Source organism: Notolepis coatsorum (assembly GCF_963971535.1).
Source record: "Notolepis coatsorum genome assembly, chromosome: 3".
Classification (NCBI taxonomy): domain Eukaryota; kingdom Metazoa; phylum Chordata; class Actinopteri; order Aulopiformes; family Paralepididae; genus Notolepis; species Notolepis coatsorum.
In genome coordinates, this window is record NC_140167.1 from 70,674,788 (window position 1) to 70,693,657 (window position 18,870).

An 18,870-nucleotide genomic window follows, 5' to 3' on the forward strand; every position below is an offset into this window, starting at 1 on the left:
GAGAAGTCAGTACTACCAAAGTCTGTCTAAAGAGAAGTCAGTACTACCAAAATCTGTCTAAAGAGAAGTCAGTACTACCAAAATCTGTCTAAAGAGAAGTCAGTACTACCAAAATCTGTCTAAAGAGAAGTCAGTACTACCAAAATCTGTCTAAAGAGAAGTCAGTACTACCAAAGTCTGTCTAAAGAGAAGTCAGTACTTCCAAAATCTGTCTAAAGAGAAGTCAGTACTACCAAAGTCTGTCTAAGGTAATGTGGACATAGCACGCAGAGAATACCACACATATAGAAGTAGGAATATATAAAACACTATAAAAGAAGGAAGAGTCATTACGTCAGAAGAACACCAGCGTTCTATGCTCTGCTTGGTGCCAGACTTTGGTGCCAGTTCTATGAAGCCGATCGGAGATGCATGGCAAAATATACAAGCTATTTGAGGAAATATACATCAACCAATACATCAAACGTTAGCTAGTTAACAATGCAACAAATTGCTGATGATTCTGACATCCAAGGTAATAACCTGTTTAAATGACCCCATTCAACTCAATGTCAGCAGAACTGAAAGTTTCCACAACTTGCCCATTACTAAGTATTGCTGGCATGGTGCAACCTGTTACAACCTCAGCCAGAGCCTCTTTCTCACCTGCCTGGCTGCAGGCCTCCACACCTTTATATGGGCAGCTTCCTGTCCCTTCTTCCACACGCTGTCTCCATGGAGCAACCTACACACCTGAGGTTCATCAGATCATCAACAGACCTGGATATGAGACCTGCGTTCCTGCCACTCCTCGTCTGAGTGTTGCTTCACCTGCCTGGGATCACACACCATCCAGTCTTCGCTCCATCCAGAGACACCATCAGCCAAGCCGTTCCCTGGGAATCACACAGAATGACCCTGCTCTCTCCTGTCGCACATTCTGTCATTCAAACCTTGTCTGCTTGGTACCTAGTGATTAACTCAACCGGGGCCATTCACGTAATATTACGTGTTTGCCCGACAACCATTGGGTGCCAACCACGTAATATTACGTTTTTTTCTTTTCTTTCGATTTTAATATCCTATTCAATGCCAGGGACCCGTATGTTGCCGTTAGAAGGCCTACTGCGACGCTGAGGGTGCAGTACCGGCCAGATTCTCCAAGGTGGCGGTATCGAGCTGCAGTAAACCCTGATCCAGACCCTGTGTTACACTGAAAGTTTTATTTTTTACAGATTTTCAGTAAATGGCAAGGCTAGAGGTTCAATCGGTCGCATCCAAACGTCTACGGGACATCCGATGCATATTCTGTGGTTGGTTATGTCGTGGGCCAAATGGAAATCGGATGGAGCAGATATCGATCAAACAATTGGAATATTATTTTTGGAATACTCCCGATCAAAGGTAAGGATCATCTGACCTAAATTCTGGCTTGATTGTGCAAAGTTTTCATACCGATCCAGCTGATCAGCGTTTTTAGCGGTCAATACTAATGCCGTTACTGGTAATCAATAATCAGAAACGACCCCCCCCCCCCCCCTTTCATGCATTCTTGATGAAACATAATACCTACTGTATAGATTTGATTCGGGAATACTAGCATGTATAGGCAAGAAACGCCAATGCAAATAGTAGAATTGGCCTATATGGGTATTATGCAGCCTTTCAGGAATTACCCCATACCGCTGTAAAACCATACTTATATTCACCACGGTATAACACGGGAATGTATGCATGGAAAAATTATCTATTTTTTGCATCTTGAAGAAGAAGAAACACAGTGTCAAAGGGTAGGAGGGGTGGGGGGGGACACACTGTACAACTGTACAAGCAAAACTGTACATTGGAATATTGACAGAACCATACTTGGTCATTTACTGTACATTGGAGGGGGTTGGGTTAGGACATTTACGGGGGTCAGTTTCGAATTGCAGTCTCCCGTAGGTGTTCTTTGAGAGTGGTTTTTAAAGTGGGTAGTGATTCACATTCCTTTACAGCTTTGGGTAGGGCGTTCCACATTGATGTGGCATAATTGCGAAACGTGTTTAGTCCCTTGTTTGAGCCGAATCTGGGTTTAACATGAGTCATCCGTATCTAAGAATCTCTCATACATTTCATTGTTTTTCTTTCATATTTGAAGTCACTGGTAAATTGCTGACAACACAGAATGTTCATTTGTTCAAACGGGACAATTTTGTGATAGAAAGATACCTTAGTTACCATGGCAACCATTCATTGCACAATTCCCAGCCTTTTAGCAGATATCGTGATTCATTTTAAACATCTTTAAAAGTCACATATAGTCTCTGGTTAAACTGCCACAGTGCTCTGTTTCCTCATTATATAGTCTCTGGTTAAACAGCCACAGTGCTCTGTCTCCTCATTATATAGTCTCTGGTTAAACAGCCACAGTGCTCTGTCTCCTCATTATATAGTCTCTGGTTAAACTGCCACAGTGCTCTGTTTCCTCATCATTATATAGTATCTGGTTAAACTGCCACAGTGCTCTGTCTCATCATTATATAGTCTGGTTAAACTGCCACAGTGCTCTGTCTCCTCATTATATAGTCTCTGGTTAAACTGCCACAGTACTCTGTCTCATCATTATATAGTCTCTAGTTAAACTGCCACAGTGCTCTGTCTCCTCATTATATAGTTCTCTTCCAGGCGCTTTGGGCTAAGGTAATTTGTACTGAAAATGTGATCAATAAAATACAAGACCTACAATGACATACTTGACAGGTCTGCACAATATTCACACAAAGGGTTGCAATATTCTTTGAATTAAAAGCAAGTTGCATGCTAATAGGGCCGTGATGACAGCCTCACACAGGGCATACTGTACACGAGCAATGATCATATCCAATAATAAAAAAAAACGATTACAGTAATTCTACTTTCAGAATAATCTCTTTAGCCACAAAGTACCATCCTGACATTATGCAATTTACTCCACAACAACTGCTGACTTGACGCTGACCGGATGGAGGGAAAAAATCTACAGAATGTCTGATGATGCACTTTTATTTTGAAGGACATACATTGTGCGTGCAGTAGTGTTCACTGCATTGTCATAATGGTAACACGCTCATTCTAGCATTTGTGAACATTGCAAAATGGAACAAAAACGTTTTTATTTTGTTGGGCCCTAGTTGCACTTTTGTTGTTTCACTATTTCTTGTGAAATAAATTTGAGTTGTTAAAAAATCTCTGAAACTTGGGTCATGACTTAATGTCTAAGAAAAATGGTGGATCCTGAGGCTAGACTAGGTCCTGAGGCTAAGGTCGCTTTCACCCCTGAGCTCTTTTTGAATTGAAACCTGGTTAGTTTAGCCGGATAGGTTGGTTGTTTTGGGTGTGAATGCTCATTTGAACTGGTAGGGTTGAAACAAGCTAACTCTAGTCCGCCTGAAAATGTGGGTCTCGGTTCTCTTGCAAGTGAACCCTGGTGCGGTTAGTTTGAGGTGTGAAAGCAAACCAGACCAGACCATCTGGTTCATCAGGTTATATAATCTACCATTTACCAAAAACGTTTTTAAGTTGTATAGTGACAAAATATTTGTATGGGGGAGGATATGTGTGGCCAGATTAGATTGAGAAACTGTCTTATCCCTTTCATACACTACGTTTAATTATTCCTGCACATCCTGGCAACCCAGAGTACCTGTGCGCAGTCAGCCTCAGATGAAAAGGAATGAGGACAAAACTACCAAAATGAAAGAAATATTCCTGCAAGTTTGAAGCCCCCTTTTCACAGCATAATGTTGGCAGGTACAGTATGGGATTCCCATTATCAGAATGACGGCAAAGTGAGCAGACTTCTCTTTAGACAGACTTTGATGCTGTTGTGGCCCAACAAGTCCCTCTCTTGTGTACCGGACAGGGGTTAAGGCACAGCAGCCAGACCAGATAGTACAGTATATCGATTTTTTGACAAGGTTCTAACTTCTGTTGATTCCAGGGATTGTTTGTTTGGTACTGACCGTGTCAATCAATTGAAGGGTTTCATCACTGACGCCGGCATCTGTTGTGCTGTGTCAGCACGTGAACAAACAGCGGGGAACATTGCATTTCTTTATTGACTTGGTTCAGAGATAAGGAAACATCATACGGGTGATGCATATATGGGGCTGAGGGAGGGAGCTTGTGGACAAAGTCTAAAAATTGGGCAGAGGCACTTATAGAATTCGACCCCTTGGGAAGGCCACCCATATTATGAATCACATCCTGTGCCCCAGGATAGTTGAATTAGGTGGCATCACATCGCCAGATCTCTCACTTGCACTTTGTTTCAGGAACCCATTATTAGATTAGATTAGTCATCTCATCACACAGCACAAGTTACAGTACAACGGAAATAAGTTTGGCATCCAACCAGAGTGCAAATGTAACAGTAAAGTGCAATAGTAATATACAATGTACAGGTGATTAAACTGGATATAAAATATATAAATGAGTACTACTGAATAGTGATAATCAGATGTATGTACAGTGTTAGTATTATATGTACAGTGATACAGGTATAAAGACACTATGGTAGTAAGTAAGTCATACTGGCCAGTGGTATAACTAGTCAGAGTAGTTAAGGAATATAGATATACAGATATAGATATAGTATCTACACATATTATGTAAAAAAGGATTATATTATTTAAATAGTTTTTATTGTTTTTTTTAAGGTTCAACAACATTATATACATACATACATACATACATACATACATACATACATACATACATACATACATACATACATACATACATACATACATACATACATACATACATACATACATACATACATACATACAAACATGGTGGAGTATTTAAGTCTCTCAAGTTTTAGGTGTGCCATCACATCTTCGACCCAGCGTCGATGTGATGGAAGAATGGCTGACTTCCAACAAAGAGGAGAAGGCCACAGCATCTGATTGAGCGACAGATACCCTAATTTCGCCAGGGAGCACTCCAAAGACTGCAACCAAATGGTTAGGGCTGATCTCCCTGTCACAGATGAAGGAGAAGGTTTCAAAAACAGAAGGCCAGAATCGGAATAGTGATGGGCATGACCAGAACATATGGCAGAGAGTGGCTGGAGCCTGATGGCACCTGGAGCAGGTCAGATCGACATCCGGGTAGATCTCGGCAAGTCTGCTCTTAGAGAGGTGTAGTCTATGAAATACCTTGAATTGGAGTAATCCATCTCTGATGCAGACAGATGATGAATGTATTCTTTTAATTGCTGCAATTGCCAAGAATCGTCAGGGATTTCAAGTCCCATATCCTTCCCCCATGACTCCCTGATACGGTCCAGTGATGGGGATGCCATCTCTTGGATATCACTGTATAGTGAACTCACTATCCTCTTTTGTTTTGGGTCTCCCTCCAGCCACTTATCAAGCCACCTATCCGGTTGAAGTACAGGAAAAGAAGCAAAATATTTCTTTACAAAAAAGGATTATATTATGCAGATATATACAGACAGATGTGGATAAATATATAAAGGTATATACAGCATCATTGTACATGCTATCATACAGAGTTGTATTGGTTATATGCAGGTATATAAATAGGTATATAAAAAGGATTATATGCAGGAATATTCAGATTGATTGATTGATTGAAAAGTTTATTAACAGATTGCAGAATGGGTACAGTACAGTACATCTCAATACATACAATTGTTAAGGGGATGCAGACCAGAGAAAGACTTTCGTCAGACACATATGGATATATATATATATAGTAAATATATATGGTATATACAGCATTGTTGTATCATTGTACTCTAGGGTGGAAAACTGTGTTTTGTTTGTATTTCTCAAAGCAATCAGCAACGGTGCTAAGTCCAAAATCCACCTTGCAAAATCGTTTTGTGGTGAGAAGTGTTTCATCATGAAGGATTTTCCACCATGAGAGGGAAGCTTGCTGGCTCTGCAGCTGGTTGTCTCTGCCCTCCCTGGCAAAGAGACGTGACTTGCACTGGCATACGTTTCTGTATGAAGCCATTATTGGTCATCTTCCAAACTTATATCACTTCATTACTGGACTGGAACTCTGGACCTTATCATACTTGCCAATCATGCTTAAGGTCCCCAGAGTTTGCACTGAATTAGGAACATCTGCTTTTAGCTTCTGTGTCCCAGACACGTGGAATGTTTTGCAAAGCACTTTCAAACTCAATACTTTAGTATCCATTGGTCAGTATAATTAAAGCTATAATAGCCAACCATTTTACCTCAGTCTGTAGTTGTTTTAATTCATCTAAATTGTTTAATTGATTTACTTTTCTGTTTCTATATTGTTTTTGTATTATGTATTGTACCTCTTGATGTCATTGTAAATGAGAGCTTGCTCTCAATGATCTTTCGAGATTAAATAAAGATTTAATGAATGAATGAATGAATGTTGATTCTAGAGTCAGAGACTTTTAAAACACAGCAAGCTGAAGGGGAGGGGAATTCCGACTGAGATAGTTGGCCAATGGGAGTAGAGTAGAGTAAAATGTATTGTACACAGAGAGATACATAGAATACATAGGGATACATAGAATACACAGAGAGATACATAGAATACATAGAGAGATACAGAGAGACACATAGAATACACAGAGATACACAGAATACACAGAGAGATACATAGAATACACAGGGAGTTACATAGAATAGACAGGGAGTTACATAGAATACACAGGGAGTTACATATAATACATAGAGAGATACATATAATACACAGAGAGATACATATAATACACAGAGAGATACATAGAATACACAGAGAGATACATAGAATACACAGGGAGTTACATAGAATACACAGAGAGATACATAGAATACACAGAGAGATACATGGAATACACAGGGAGTTACATAGAATACACAGGGAGTTACATATAATACATAGAGAGATACATACAGTATAATACACAGAGAGATACATAGAAGACACAGAGAGATACATAGAATACATAGGGAGATACATTGAATACATAGGGAGATACATTGAATACATAGGGAGATACAGATACATTGAATACATAGGGAGATACATTGAATACATAGGGAGAAATATAGGACACAGAAACACTGGGACACCAAAGGGACAGTGTAGCTTCATGATGCTGCATGACGATGTAGCAATGTGCTACAAATAAAGACTTCTTCAAAGTCCAGTTTCATTCATTCTTTCCTGAGAAACTTTAAGTGTCTTTCTGCCATCTTCCCAGCCTCATAGAGTCTTTGCCTGAATCCATTAACACAAGTAATCAAGTTCTGTGGGGGGTAAGACGATATCCATTGATCCTGCACCACAGACAAGGGACCACGGACATTGTGTGCAAAAACCAGTTAATTGGGACAAAATCCTACTTTCTTGGACAACTTCTTTGAAAGTACTGACCAGACATATATCAGTGATAGAGCTATACCACTTATTTTAACAAAGAAATACCACTTACAGCCCATTTTAATGCAACTAATTATATTTTATAGTGTGCATAATGTGATCAAATTCTTCCCTAACAGAGTTGACAGATTTTCAGCAGGTTCAGCAATTGTTGAAAATAATAATAATTATCACTGACCCGCAATTAATTGCCAATAACTTTAATAATTTTTTCTCAGAAGTTGGTCCAACACTGGCTGCAAAGATTCCATTTAGTAATCATAGTCCCCTTCAGTTTATGAATCCTCCAATCAATGACAGTTTTAATCTTGATTAATTGTGCAGATTGATTGATTGAATGAAAATTGTATTAACAGATTGCAGAATGGGTACAATACAGTACTGCTCAATACACACAATTGTTAAGGGGATGCAGACCAGAGAAATACTTTCGTCTTGTTTACATCAGGGTCCCCCATTTTCAATTCATAATGAATTGTAAGTAAGGGTGTAACTTGCAATCCATTCTTTTTGGATCTAGCCCTCAGTGTTTATCAAGTGAATCATCTTCAGACTGGTTTATTTGTGCATAGTTCTTTAAACAGAGCCCTTCCCCCTTTTTTTCATGACATTCACCAAATTCATAATTACCCCACACGTAGTTCCTGTTTGCTTAGACCACCCCTTCCCCGCACTTCCCAATCTCAGTTTTGCTTACTCTACAGAGGGTCAAAGTTGTGGAAATCTTTGCCTTCACATATTTTGGAATTTTCTTTTCTGAAGTTCTGAAGTTCAAAAGAGCACTGAAATCTCATCTCCTAGATCACCAATATTTCCCATATGGGCTCCCTTTACAAACTGTGGTCTGATAGCTTGTTGTATTTTGTTATTGTATTTTCGTTTTATTATATATTCTTCCTGTCATTAGTTGTTTTCTCTATACCCGAAATCATTTTGGCATGGGTGCCTGCTTCGTTGTCTATGTAGACCTGCTTGTGTGTGGTTGTTGGGGGGGGGGGGGGATTTTATATTTTATCTTGATATAATATCAGTGTAATTTTGCTTCCTGGTGAATGCCACATGCAAGCCCCTAGAGGGTTTTTAGGCATTCTCCTACACATCCCTTGTGGATTGTATTGTATTATATATGTAATTGTTTTTATATGTGTAAATAAACAAACAAACAAACAAACAAACAAACAAACATTGTGTAAGAGCAAATAAACTCCAGGAGACCAGGAGAGGTGTCTGAGGTAACAAATATACTGCAAGGCTGAGAAGCTACATGTATCCTATATTTCTCCCCATGTAACTTCTTTAGACGCCATCAAGAGCCACTGTAAACTCTCCTCCCAATATGCCTCCAGCTCTGTGCAGTAAAGCATGCAGCAACGCATTTTGAACACACTCAAGTGCACCTGGGCTCTGTGGATGGTGTGCTGAGGCCTTGTTATGCTTCATGTGAAGTTGTGGCAGTAAAACTTGACCCTTGATCACTCTGTATTATTCAAAACACAGATATGAACTGGCTGAGGCGCCTTGACTAAAGACTTTGCAGTGATTGTACACAGTGGATAAGTAGCTGAATATCTAGTTGACTCCAAGAAACCCTGGATGTGAACCCAACAAACCCTGGATGTGACCCCAAGAAACCCTGGATGTGATCCCAACAAACCCTGGATGTGAACCCAACAAACCCTGGATGTGAACCCAAGAAACCCTGGATGTGATCCTCCAAGAACCCCTGGGTGTGACCCCAAGAAACCCTGGATGTGACCCCAAGAAACCCTGGATGTGATCCCAACAAACCCTGGATGTGAACCCAAGAAACCCTGGATGTGACCCCAAGAAACCCTGGATGTGACCCCAAGAAACCCTGGATGTGACCCCAAGAAACCCTGGATGTGACCCCAACAAACCCTGGATGTGACCCCAACAAACCCTGGATGTGACCCCAAGAAACCCTGGATGTGACCTCAAGAAACCCTGGATGTGACCCCAAGAAACCCTGCAACTAACCCGCCTGCAACAGACTCTCTATTAGAACCTGTTGCTGAACCTACCATAAGAGAACACCAGGCAGAATAATGCCACACCAAACACTACCCGTTTACCTCAAAACAATGAGCCAAAAATGGATAAGATTAAGATGAATTAGGGCGGCTAGGTGGTGTAGTGGGCAAGGCACTCGCCACCAGTGTGGAGACGCTAGGATTCGCGTGTTCGAATCCAGCTCTCCACATTGTTTTCAGTTTAGCTGGTCGTCCGCAGTAATACACATTGGCCGTATTACGGGGAGGGAAAACTGAAGGGTGGGGATCGAACGTTGTGAACAAGCGACTCCTACAAGTCGGTTGGTGCGCCTGCGCAGTAGAATCAGGAAGTGTCGGGGGCAGCGTGAGCCTCCCACGCGTTACTCCTCGACACTGAGAGATCGAGCTGCGCAGGTGAAAAGATGCGACTGCTGTTACCTCAAGTACCGGAGGGGACTTGTGCTATGTATGACTTAGTCCACATTGCAGCCGGCTTGTGGGAGGCAAGAAACAGCGTTCGTGACAGGGGAGGGTTGAATTGGATGATACGAAATTGGGATGGGAGAAAATATAGAAAAATGGGAGAAAAAGTGGATAAAAAAAAAAGATTAAGATGAATTGTCCTCAAAATAACAAAACGCAACGGTCATGTGTGTGACACAAAGAAAAACTAATACTACCAAAAGCTAATAGGACGAGCCCCCATTTTGTCATGACCTGGCCCAAAGGTAGGACAACATGTGGTGTTTTCCCCCGATCAGTCATGCTTGGATATCTATGTATTTTCCCATGAGTGTGCAGCATTTTAAAGTCAGAGTGGTATGTGCAGTCGTGCCCCAACAGTTCCCTCTCTTATGTAAGTGTACCTCGACAAGGGGTTACAACACGCAGCCAAACCAGATACAGTAGACCTATATAGATGCTTTTTGGACAAGCTTCAGTTGATTCCAGTTTGGTTTGGTTTAGTCAAAAGTACACAATGAAACAACAACCAAAATAAATATGTTGCAGCTGAGGAAGGAAACCCTACAGGGCTGATATACAAAGTCCTCTCCTATAAAATATTTAAATAAAAAAACACAAGTAAGTGAGACATAATATTGCTAATTCAATCGCAAAACAAGACTAAAGGTGTGTGTGTGTGTGTGTGTGTGTGTGTGTGTGTGTGTGTGTGTGTGTGTGTGTGTGTGTGTGTGTGTGTGTGTGTGTGTGTGTGTGTGTGTGTGTGTGTGTGTGTGTGTGTGTGTTCCAGGGATTGTTTGTTTGTTCCAGACTGTGTCAATCATTCCAGGGGTTTCATCACTGCTGTTCTATCGATGCAGTGTTGTGCTGTCAGCACATGAGCACGCAACGGGGGAACATTGACAGAAAATTTACGTTTAAATTGACAACAAGGAAACATCATAAGGAAGATACATAATAGGTCTAGGGGGGAGTTTGTGGACAAAGTCAAAATATTGGGCAGAATTCTTGAGGAAGGCCTGCAGCCCCAGGATAGTTAGGCGGTATCACGTCGCCCGACATTTCACTTCACACTTTGTTTTAGCGCTGTGCCAGATCCCATTATCATAGCGCTCAAAGCCAAATCACAAGTCACAGGTGTTTAGTCCTAAGTGCTAAGTCCAAAATCGTTTTAGGGTGAGAAATGTATGTATATATTTTCTCCCCACCGTATGTATATTTTTTCTCCCACCGACCCACCCCCTCCTAATGTACAGTCTCCTCCCCATTGATTGATTGATTGATTGATTGAAAGTTTTATTTAACAGATTGCAGAATGGGTACAATACAGTACAGCTCAATACACACAATTGTCAAGGGGATGCAGACCAGAGAAATACTTTCGTCTTGTTTACATCAGGATCCCCCATTTTCAATTCATCATAACATATATGACTACATGACATACAGATAGACAGTACTAAGAGTCTAAAAAAGAGAGTATATACATTTGACGAAGAAACTGTACATTGGAGGAGGTTGGGTAGGTGGGGTGGAGGGGGGGGGGGGTTGGGTAGGTGGGGTGGGGTGGGGGAAACTGTACATTGGAGGTGGTTGGGTGGGTGGGGTTGGGGGGGGTAACTGTACATTGGATTATCGACGAAACCTTACTTGGTCCCAAGAAGAGGGTCTTGTGTATTATTGGGTTAGGACATTTACAGGGGCCAGTTTCGAATTGCAGTCTCCCGTAGGTGCTCTTTGAGAGTGGTTTTGAAAGTGGGTAGTGATTCACATTCCTTTACAGCTCATATGTATGCTGTATGTATGTATGTATGTATGTATGTATGTATGTATGTATGTATGTATGTATGTATGTATGTACGTATGTACGTATGTACCCATCATATGTATATAATCTCTGTTAGGATCTATGGGTAACAGTACTGTATATTTGCATATCGTATATGTCACAAATGTAACACTACTATATACCTGTATGTCATGTATGTCCCTATGCCATAAATGTCATGATGTCATGTGTAAAGGCAATCATACGAACCGCAGTTGCCTTGAGGCTCCAGGTAATGCGTTGTTAGTCCGACACGCTCCGAATTGCAATCCAAAAAGAAAAGATGACGCTGGTCCAATGTACTTTCAAAACAAACAGGATTTATTGGGAAGCGAGTCACAACAGCCCCAATAGCTGCCTACCACTATAAAACAAACAAAAAGGGTTATGTACATGAACTTAAACTGTCAATCAAATGCGAATTGAGTGCGGTCAAAAACTATATGGTACCGCTCCACCTGGGCCTGTGTGAACTCTAAATTACCTGCCATGTTATAGGAGTGGTTAGGGGGAGCGTGGGAAAAAAGGGGAGTTGACCAGGTAAGTCTCCATCTTGGAATTCATTGACAAATATTAATAAACACAAAGCACGAATACCATAATAAACTACATTTCTAAGGGGGCAATAAAGTTACAATTTATCATCATATGATTTGGCTCCTACATACCGGCCTCTAATTGTTCTTGTAGACAAACGAAACAATTACAACTTTCAAAATATAAAAAAGGAGCCAAAATGTATAGTCCATTCAAAAAATAAAATCCAAGCAAAAAATCTTCCATCTTCCAAGTTATCAGTAAGAGTGTATTAGTGAACGGGGGGGTGTGTGTGTGTGTATGTGTGTGTTCTATGTAGGAGCCTCGAGCAGCAGACACAACTTTGTGATAGGTCTGCGAAGAGTGGCAGTCTGGGTTCTCACTTGAACCTGTCTAACCAGTCCTCTGGAGTCGGGCATGGTTTGTATGACCGGCCCCAGGATCCAGGAGTTGCGGGGGGCAGTATCATCAATGATGAGAACAATATCTCCGGTATCAAAGTTCCTTCTTTTCCGTATCCATTTTTGGCGTTCCTGTAACTCGGGCAGGTACTCCTTTGTCCATCTCTTCCAAAAAAGGTCGGCCATATATTGTACCTGCCGCCATCTGCGTCTAGGGTAGCAGTCCTCTGGTGTGAACACTCCAGGTGGTATAGAAGGTTTGGTGTTCATCAGAAGTAGGTGGTTGGGTGTGAGAGGTTCTAGGTCGTTAGGGTCATTAGAGGCTGTGGTGATGGGCCTGTCGTTGATGATTGATTCTACCTCACATAACAAGGTCTGCAGACTCTCTTCGTCAAGTGTCTGTTGCTGTAGAATAGCGCTGAGGACCCTTCTGACTGTCTGGATTTGTCTCTCCCAAACACCACCATGGTGGGAACCGGAAGGGGGGTTAAAGACCCATGTGATGCCCTTTTTAAGCAGAGTGTCTTTAATGTGGACCTCGTCAAGGCCCTGGATGGCCTCTCTAAGTTCCCGCTCTGCTCTAACTAGGTTGGTTCCATTATCGGAGCGCATGAACTTGACTTGACCTCTCTATGTTGTGTATGTCATAAATGTCACTATGAATTGAAAATGGGGGACCCTGATGTAAACAAGCCTAAAGTCTTTCTCTGGTCTGCATCCCCTATTGTACCCATTCTGCAATCTGTTAAATAAAGTTTTCATTCATTCATGTTTCTTCATGAAGGATTTCCACCATGAGAGTGTAGCTTGTTTTCTTTGTTTTTTTGTGTTGTGTTGTGTTGTGTTGTTTGGTTTGGTTTGGTTTGGTTTGGTTTAGTCAAAAGTACACAATGAAACAACAACCAAAATAAATATGTTGCAGCTGAGGAAGGAAACCCTACAGGGCTGATATACAAAGTCCTCTCCTATAAAATATTTAAAACACAAGTAAGTGAGACATAATATTGCTAATTCAATCGCAATATTGTGTGTGTGTGTGTGTGTGTGTGTGTGTGTGTGTGTGTGTGTGTGTATGTGTATGTGTGTGGGTGTGTGTACACTGGGAGAAATATAGGATACATAGGGATATACATAGGATACATAAGGATATACATAGGGATATACATAGGATACATAGGGATATACATATAGGATCCAGACCCACAGGGACACCAAACAGACAGTGTAGCCTCTCAGTATGTATCAGGGATCAGGGACCTCTCCTGTCCTTACCGTGACCTTAACCTTAACGTTCAAGGTTTATTTGTCCCTTACTCAATGTACAAGTACAATGGCAGTGGAATGAGGGATGTAGTCACTTGAATATGTGCAAATTATGTGAGTCTGTCTCTGCTTGTGTGTGTACTGTGTGCGTGTGTACTGTGCGTGTGTGTCTATGCGTGCATGTGTGTACTGTGTGTGTGTGCGTGTGTGTACTGTGTGCATGTGCATGTGTGTGTGTGTGTGTACTGTGTAAGTGGGGTAACGACAGAAAATAGATTGCATCCATGTATGTGTGTGTGTGCATGTGTGCGTGTGGTAAATAAAAGGCTCTTTCTCTTTGGTATCAGTTTTTGGATAAGGATTTGCTTTTGGAGTAAGGGATTAACCTTTTGACACTGGACGCACAAAACATTTGATTATCTATCTAAAAATGTAGCAAGTAGGCATTCAATTCGTAGGGTTTATGTTATCACTGTGTTTCTTAAACCACTCGTAATCACTCCTCAAAATAAAATTGATCAGAATCGGTCAAATAGAACATCTTACCCCTGTTTGTGCCAGCCCTACCATAGCCTATACAGCCCCAGTTTTTGTATAATGTAATTTCTGGATTATATAATATGTTTATTAGATCATGCACGGTGGCTCGGGAGGTAGAGCAGTCGCCTCACAATTCCGCTCCTCCCGGGCAGCGTGTCGAAATCGATGTGTCCTTGAGCAAGACACTTAACCCCTAATTGCTCCCGATGAGCAGGTTGGCACCTTGCATGGTTGAATGTGTGAGTAAATGGGTAAAATGTGAGTACAAATTGTAAAGCGCTTTGGATAAAAGCGCTATATAATAAAGCAGCCATTTACCATTTACCATGTATAATAGTATACAGTAAAAACTCTTCACTAGGCCTTCACATGTGCCAAGAATGGATCTCTGTCCGTTCAAAATGTCAGAATCAGATTTTCAGTGACTGGTTCCACTCATTCCAGAGTGGGAGATCGCTGCAGGGTTGATTGTTACTGGCTCAGCTGGCTGATAAGTGCCATTATTACGTAAGTCTGAACAGTAGCTGGTAGCATCAGCTGATTGGTATAGGTGATTGATATAGGATCACATAGCGGGGGAGTGTGTGTGTGTGTGTTTCAAGGGTCATATGTGGGTGTCTTTCAAGGGTCATTTGTGACGCATGCCAGTTAGGATTAGGGGGAGTGTGTGTGTGTGTGTGTGTGTGTGTGTGTGTGTGTGTGCGTGTGTGCGTGCGTGTGTGTGTGTGTGTACGTGTGTGTACGCGTGTGTGTGTGGGACTTCGAGAACACAGTAATTAAAGTTTGAATTGCAAATGGTAACATATGCTCTTATAGTCTTAATCTGTTATTATCTCAAATCTAATGCTAATTCACTTATAAATTTATGTAACATGATGTCTGCACACACACACACACACACACACACACACACACACACACACACACACACACACACACACACACACACACACACACACACACACACACACAGTCAGTCCTTGTATCAAGAGTTCAGGCAATCCATTTGAGAAAAAAAAAATCAGAATTTCGGTGGGGCTACCATTATTGTTTACATTTTGATAGAGGACTGGGAATTTAAAGGAATGAATAGCACCGTGCACGCATCTCTAGGGGGGAAGGTGGGAGGTTGGGGCAGGGGGGGGCGGAAAGGGGGGGCGGATACATTGTTGGGTATATAAGACCCTCTCAGCCCTTCTCTCACACCTCTCGCGCCAACCTGTACGTGTGTGGGTGTGTGTGTGTGTGTGAGAGACAGAGACAGAAAGAGAGAGACAGACAAGAGAGACAACAGAGACAGCCGGACCTCCACTATGATGAAGCACTACTTGTTGCTGCTGCTAGCGGGCCTGTGTACGTGCGCGCCCGTGGAGCAGGGTGGCATGCAGACCGGCTCCTGCCAAGACGCGATGCCGCTGAACGCGGCGGGCCTGGCGCTCACCAAGATCAACGAGGACCGCAAGGAGGGCTACATCTTCAGCTTGCACCGGCTGTCTAACGTCAATATGATGACCCACGTGAGTAACCCCGGGCCGTAACTCAAGTTTGGTGGCGAGTTGAAGGTCCTCTCAGTCCGTTATGTGAGGAACCTTTAACTCTTTAAGTGATCCATATGGCAATGTTGGAGAGTTCATTTATGAATTGAAAATGGGGGACCCTGATGTAAACAAGACGAAAGTCTTTCTCTGGTATGCATCCCCTTAACAATTGTGTGTTGAGCCGTACTGTATTGTACCCATTCTGCAATCTGTTAATAACATTTTCAATCAATCAATCAATCAATCAATCAATCAATCAATCAATCAATCAATCAATCAATCAATCAATCAATCAATCAGTCGTTTCACTACATGTAATTAAATTTAGTTTGTCTACTTTGCACTGCGTGCTGGTAGTAGTTCAACTAAATACACGCCATAGCTAAACTACAAAAAAGGTTGCAGTTCAACTTCTTCCATTGTGAAGTAATTGATAGCTTGCAAGATGTGGCAAATAAATAGGCTACAATGAGTGTATAGAGGATTTCGTCTTGGTCACAATGGTGCACAGTACACTGCTCTCTCTCTCTCTCTCTCTCTCTCTCTCTCTCTCTCTCTCTCTCTCTCTCTCTCTCTCTCTCTCTCTCTCTCTCTCTCTCTCTCTCTCTCTCTCTCTCTATATATATTTTATATATATATATATCTTATTTAAAGGAGCCAGCTGTATAGTATACTATACCTATACGAATACAGGCTCCGTGCATTTAGAAAACTACAGAACCACAATACATTCTTTTTAAAGAATGGTATAGCACAAAACGCAAAATCAATCCACTCAAACTAAATAAATAAATAAAAGCACAGACTAGTCCCATGATCTTGAGTAGTTCACTCAAAATGTATGTAACTCTCCCAAAGAGCTGCTCCACTGATAATTAATGGGAGGCTGACTCTAAGGCAGGGGTCAGCAACCTTTTTGATTCAAAGTGCCATTTTAGTGCCAAATGTTCTTGTTAATCAGTGTGCCATATTAACATTAAGTTAAATTATGACACCACATAAAAATGTAAATATCCAAAAGATCTGTAATTCTTTTCCATATAGGCAACATGCATAGTGTTACAGGTACCAGGATATGGCACCTGATAGCAGATATATGTTTAACCTATGAAACAGGTTGTAGTTAATCATTTGACAAAGGAAAGGTGCAGACACGATGTTATTGACTCTGGCTCCTCCCGGTTGTATATTTCAACAACATTTATTCATTCAATAGAATAATCAATCAATCATCATCATCATTGTATCATCATTGTATCATCATTGTATCATCATTGTATAATCATTGTATCATCATTGTATAATCATTGTATCATCATTGTATCATTTAGTTACATTACTTCAATACATTCAATTATAATCCCATACTTGTTATTAATTCAAAAGCATATTCATCATTGCAACACACATTCTACCCTTTTAGGATACCCTGGTTCACTTCAATAGCATTTTCCTTTTAAATGTAGTTATCCAGTATTATATACTGTACATTGTGATTACTTATGTCTTTATACATATTTGGCGTCTTAAATATAAGCACGTGAGAAGAGAAACATTATCCTGTTAACCTCTGTCTAGACATGTCTAGGCATGTTGGAAGGGACCATAGTATGTCTTTTAACCAACACTGTCATTCTCATTGTCTGTCAAACAATTCCTTAAATCACCAATAAGTGTTACCTTTATCATCAGTCACTTATCATCAGTCATATCCACTATTCTCTAGTATACCAAAATACCTCCACACCTCAGTGTTATCCATAGTTGTGTTCCTGTCTCAAGTTCTATTGAAACTCAAATGTGCACTGAAAGTACATTTATATATATATTTGTATCGGGCCGTTCTCAACCCTACTAGGAATTTGCTAAACCGTGACCATGGTATAACTCAAGGGAATAGATTTATATTTACATTTAACTGAGGGCGCAATAGAGAGAGAGAGAGAGAGAGAGAGAGAGAGAGAGAGAGAGAGAGAGAGAGAGAGAGAGAGAGAGAGAGAGAGAGAGAGAGAGAGAGAGAGAGAGAGAGAGAGAGAGAGAGAGAGAGAGAGAGAGAGAGAGAGCATGTGGTACAGCCCCGGTGTTTAGCTACCTTCTTGGTAGGGTAAGCTAAAGTACTTTCCCTCTAACCATCTTGTACACAATATACACATTTACTACACAGCAATTCAACCCAACACAGTATGTATTTCAAAACATAAACCTTTATAATCCCCTTGGAGATACTTAACTTCGACACGTTAGTGCTTAAATGGACAATTGTGTTCCAACACTATTTAAATGTACCAACGAAACGTGGCGCCATCAATAGACGGTCTGCTTCTCAACCACGTTACCTGTCGTCTTAAACTTCTTAAACTTGACTCAAACATTGACAATAGTTACTTCATTTGAACCCTCGACATTGCATGTATCCTTGTTAACCTTTATGTGTGTTTTGTAGTATATTACCCACCTATGAAACAGGTTGTAGTTAATCATTTGACAAAGGAAAGGTGTAGACACGATGTTATTGACTCTGGCTCCTCCCGGTTGTGAGGCTGAGATTGCCTCGTGCGTTCCTAAGCACACAGTAACGGGTCCCTGGAAGGCGAAGTCACTAAACACCAGTCCTATACCGCCACCTATTGACCAGATTATGTTAATGTCTCCCATTACATATAAATGACTCTTCTAACTTGTTTCTGATGGAGGTAATCCTGTACCCATATGTTCACACTGTTTTGACACATAATCTAAAGATATTAACATGATACCACTTCTAGTGGGCATCACACACTCCCTGACCTTAAAAAAATGGCTCCTGACATTTCCGAAAATCACTAAATACACCCATCCAATATCACCCTCAAGCGTGAACCCCTAACAAACTTCCCATGGGCGGACCGTGGGTGACGGCTGGACGG

General features: G+C 41.2%; 1 protein-coding gene across 1 annotated transcript in view; it reads left to right on the plus strand.

Moving 5' to 3' along the window:
* Positions 1–15,724: 15,724 nt before the first annotated feature.
* The window catches only part of fetub (fetuin B), a 33,543-nt gene continuing 30,397 nt past the window's right edge, over positions 15,725–18,870 (plus strand). Inside the window, exon 1 of the mRNA XM_084311240.1 lies at positions 15,725–15,943. Within this exon, the coding sequence (XP_084167366.1) occupies positions 15,740–15,943 (204 nt within the window). The 5' untranslated portion in view covers positions 15,725–15,739. The remainder of the gene's footprint in view (positions 15,944–18,870) is intronic.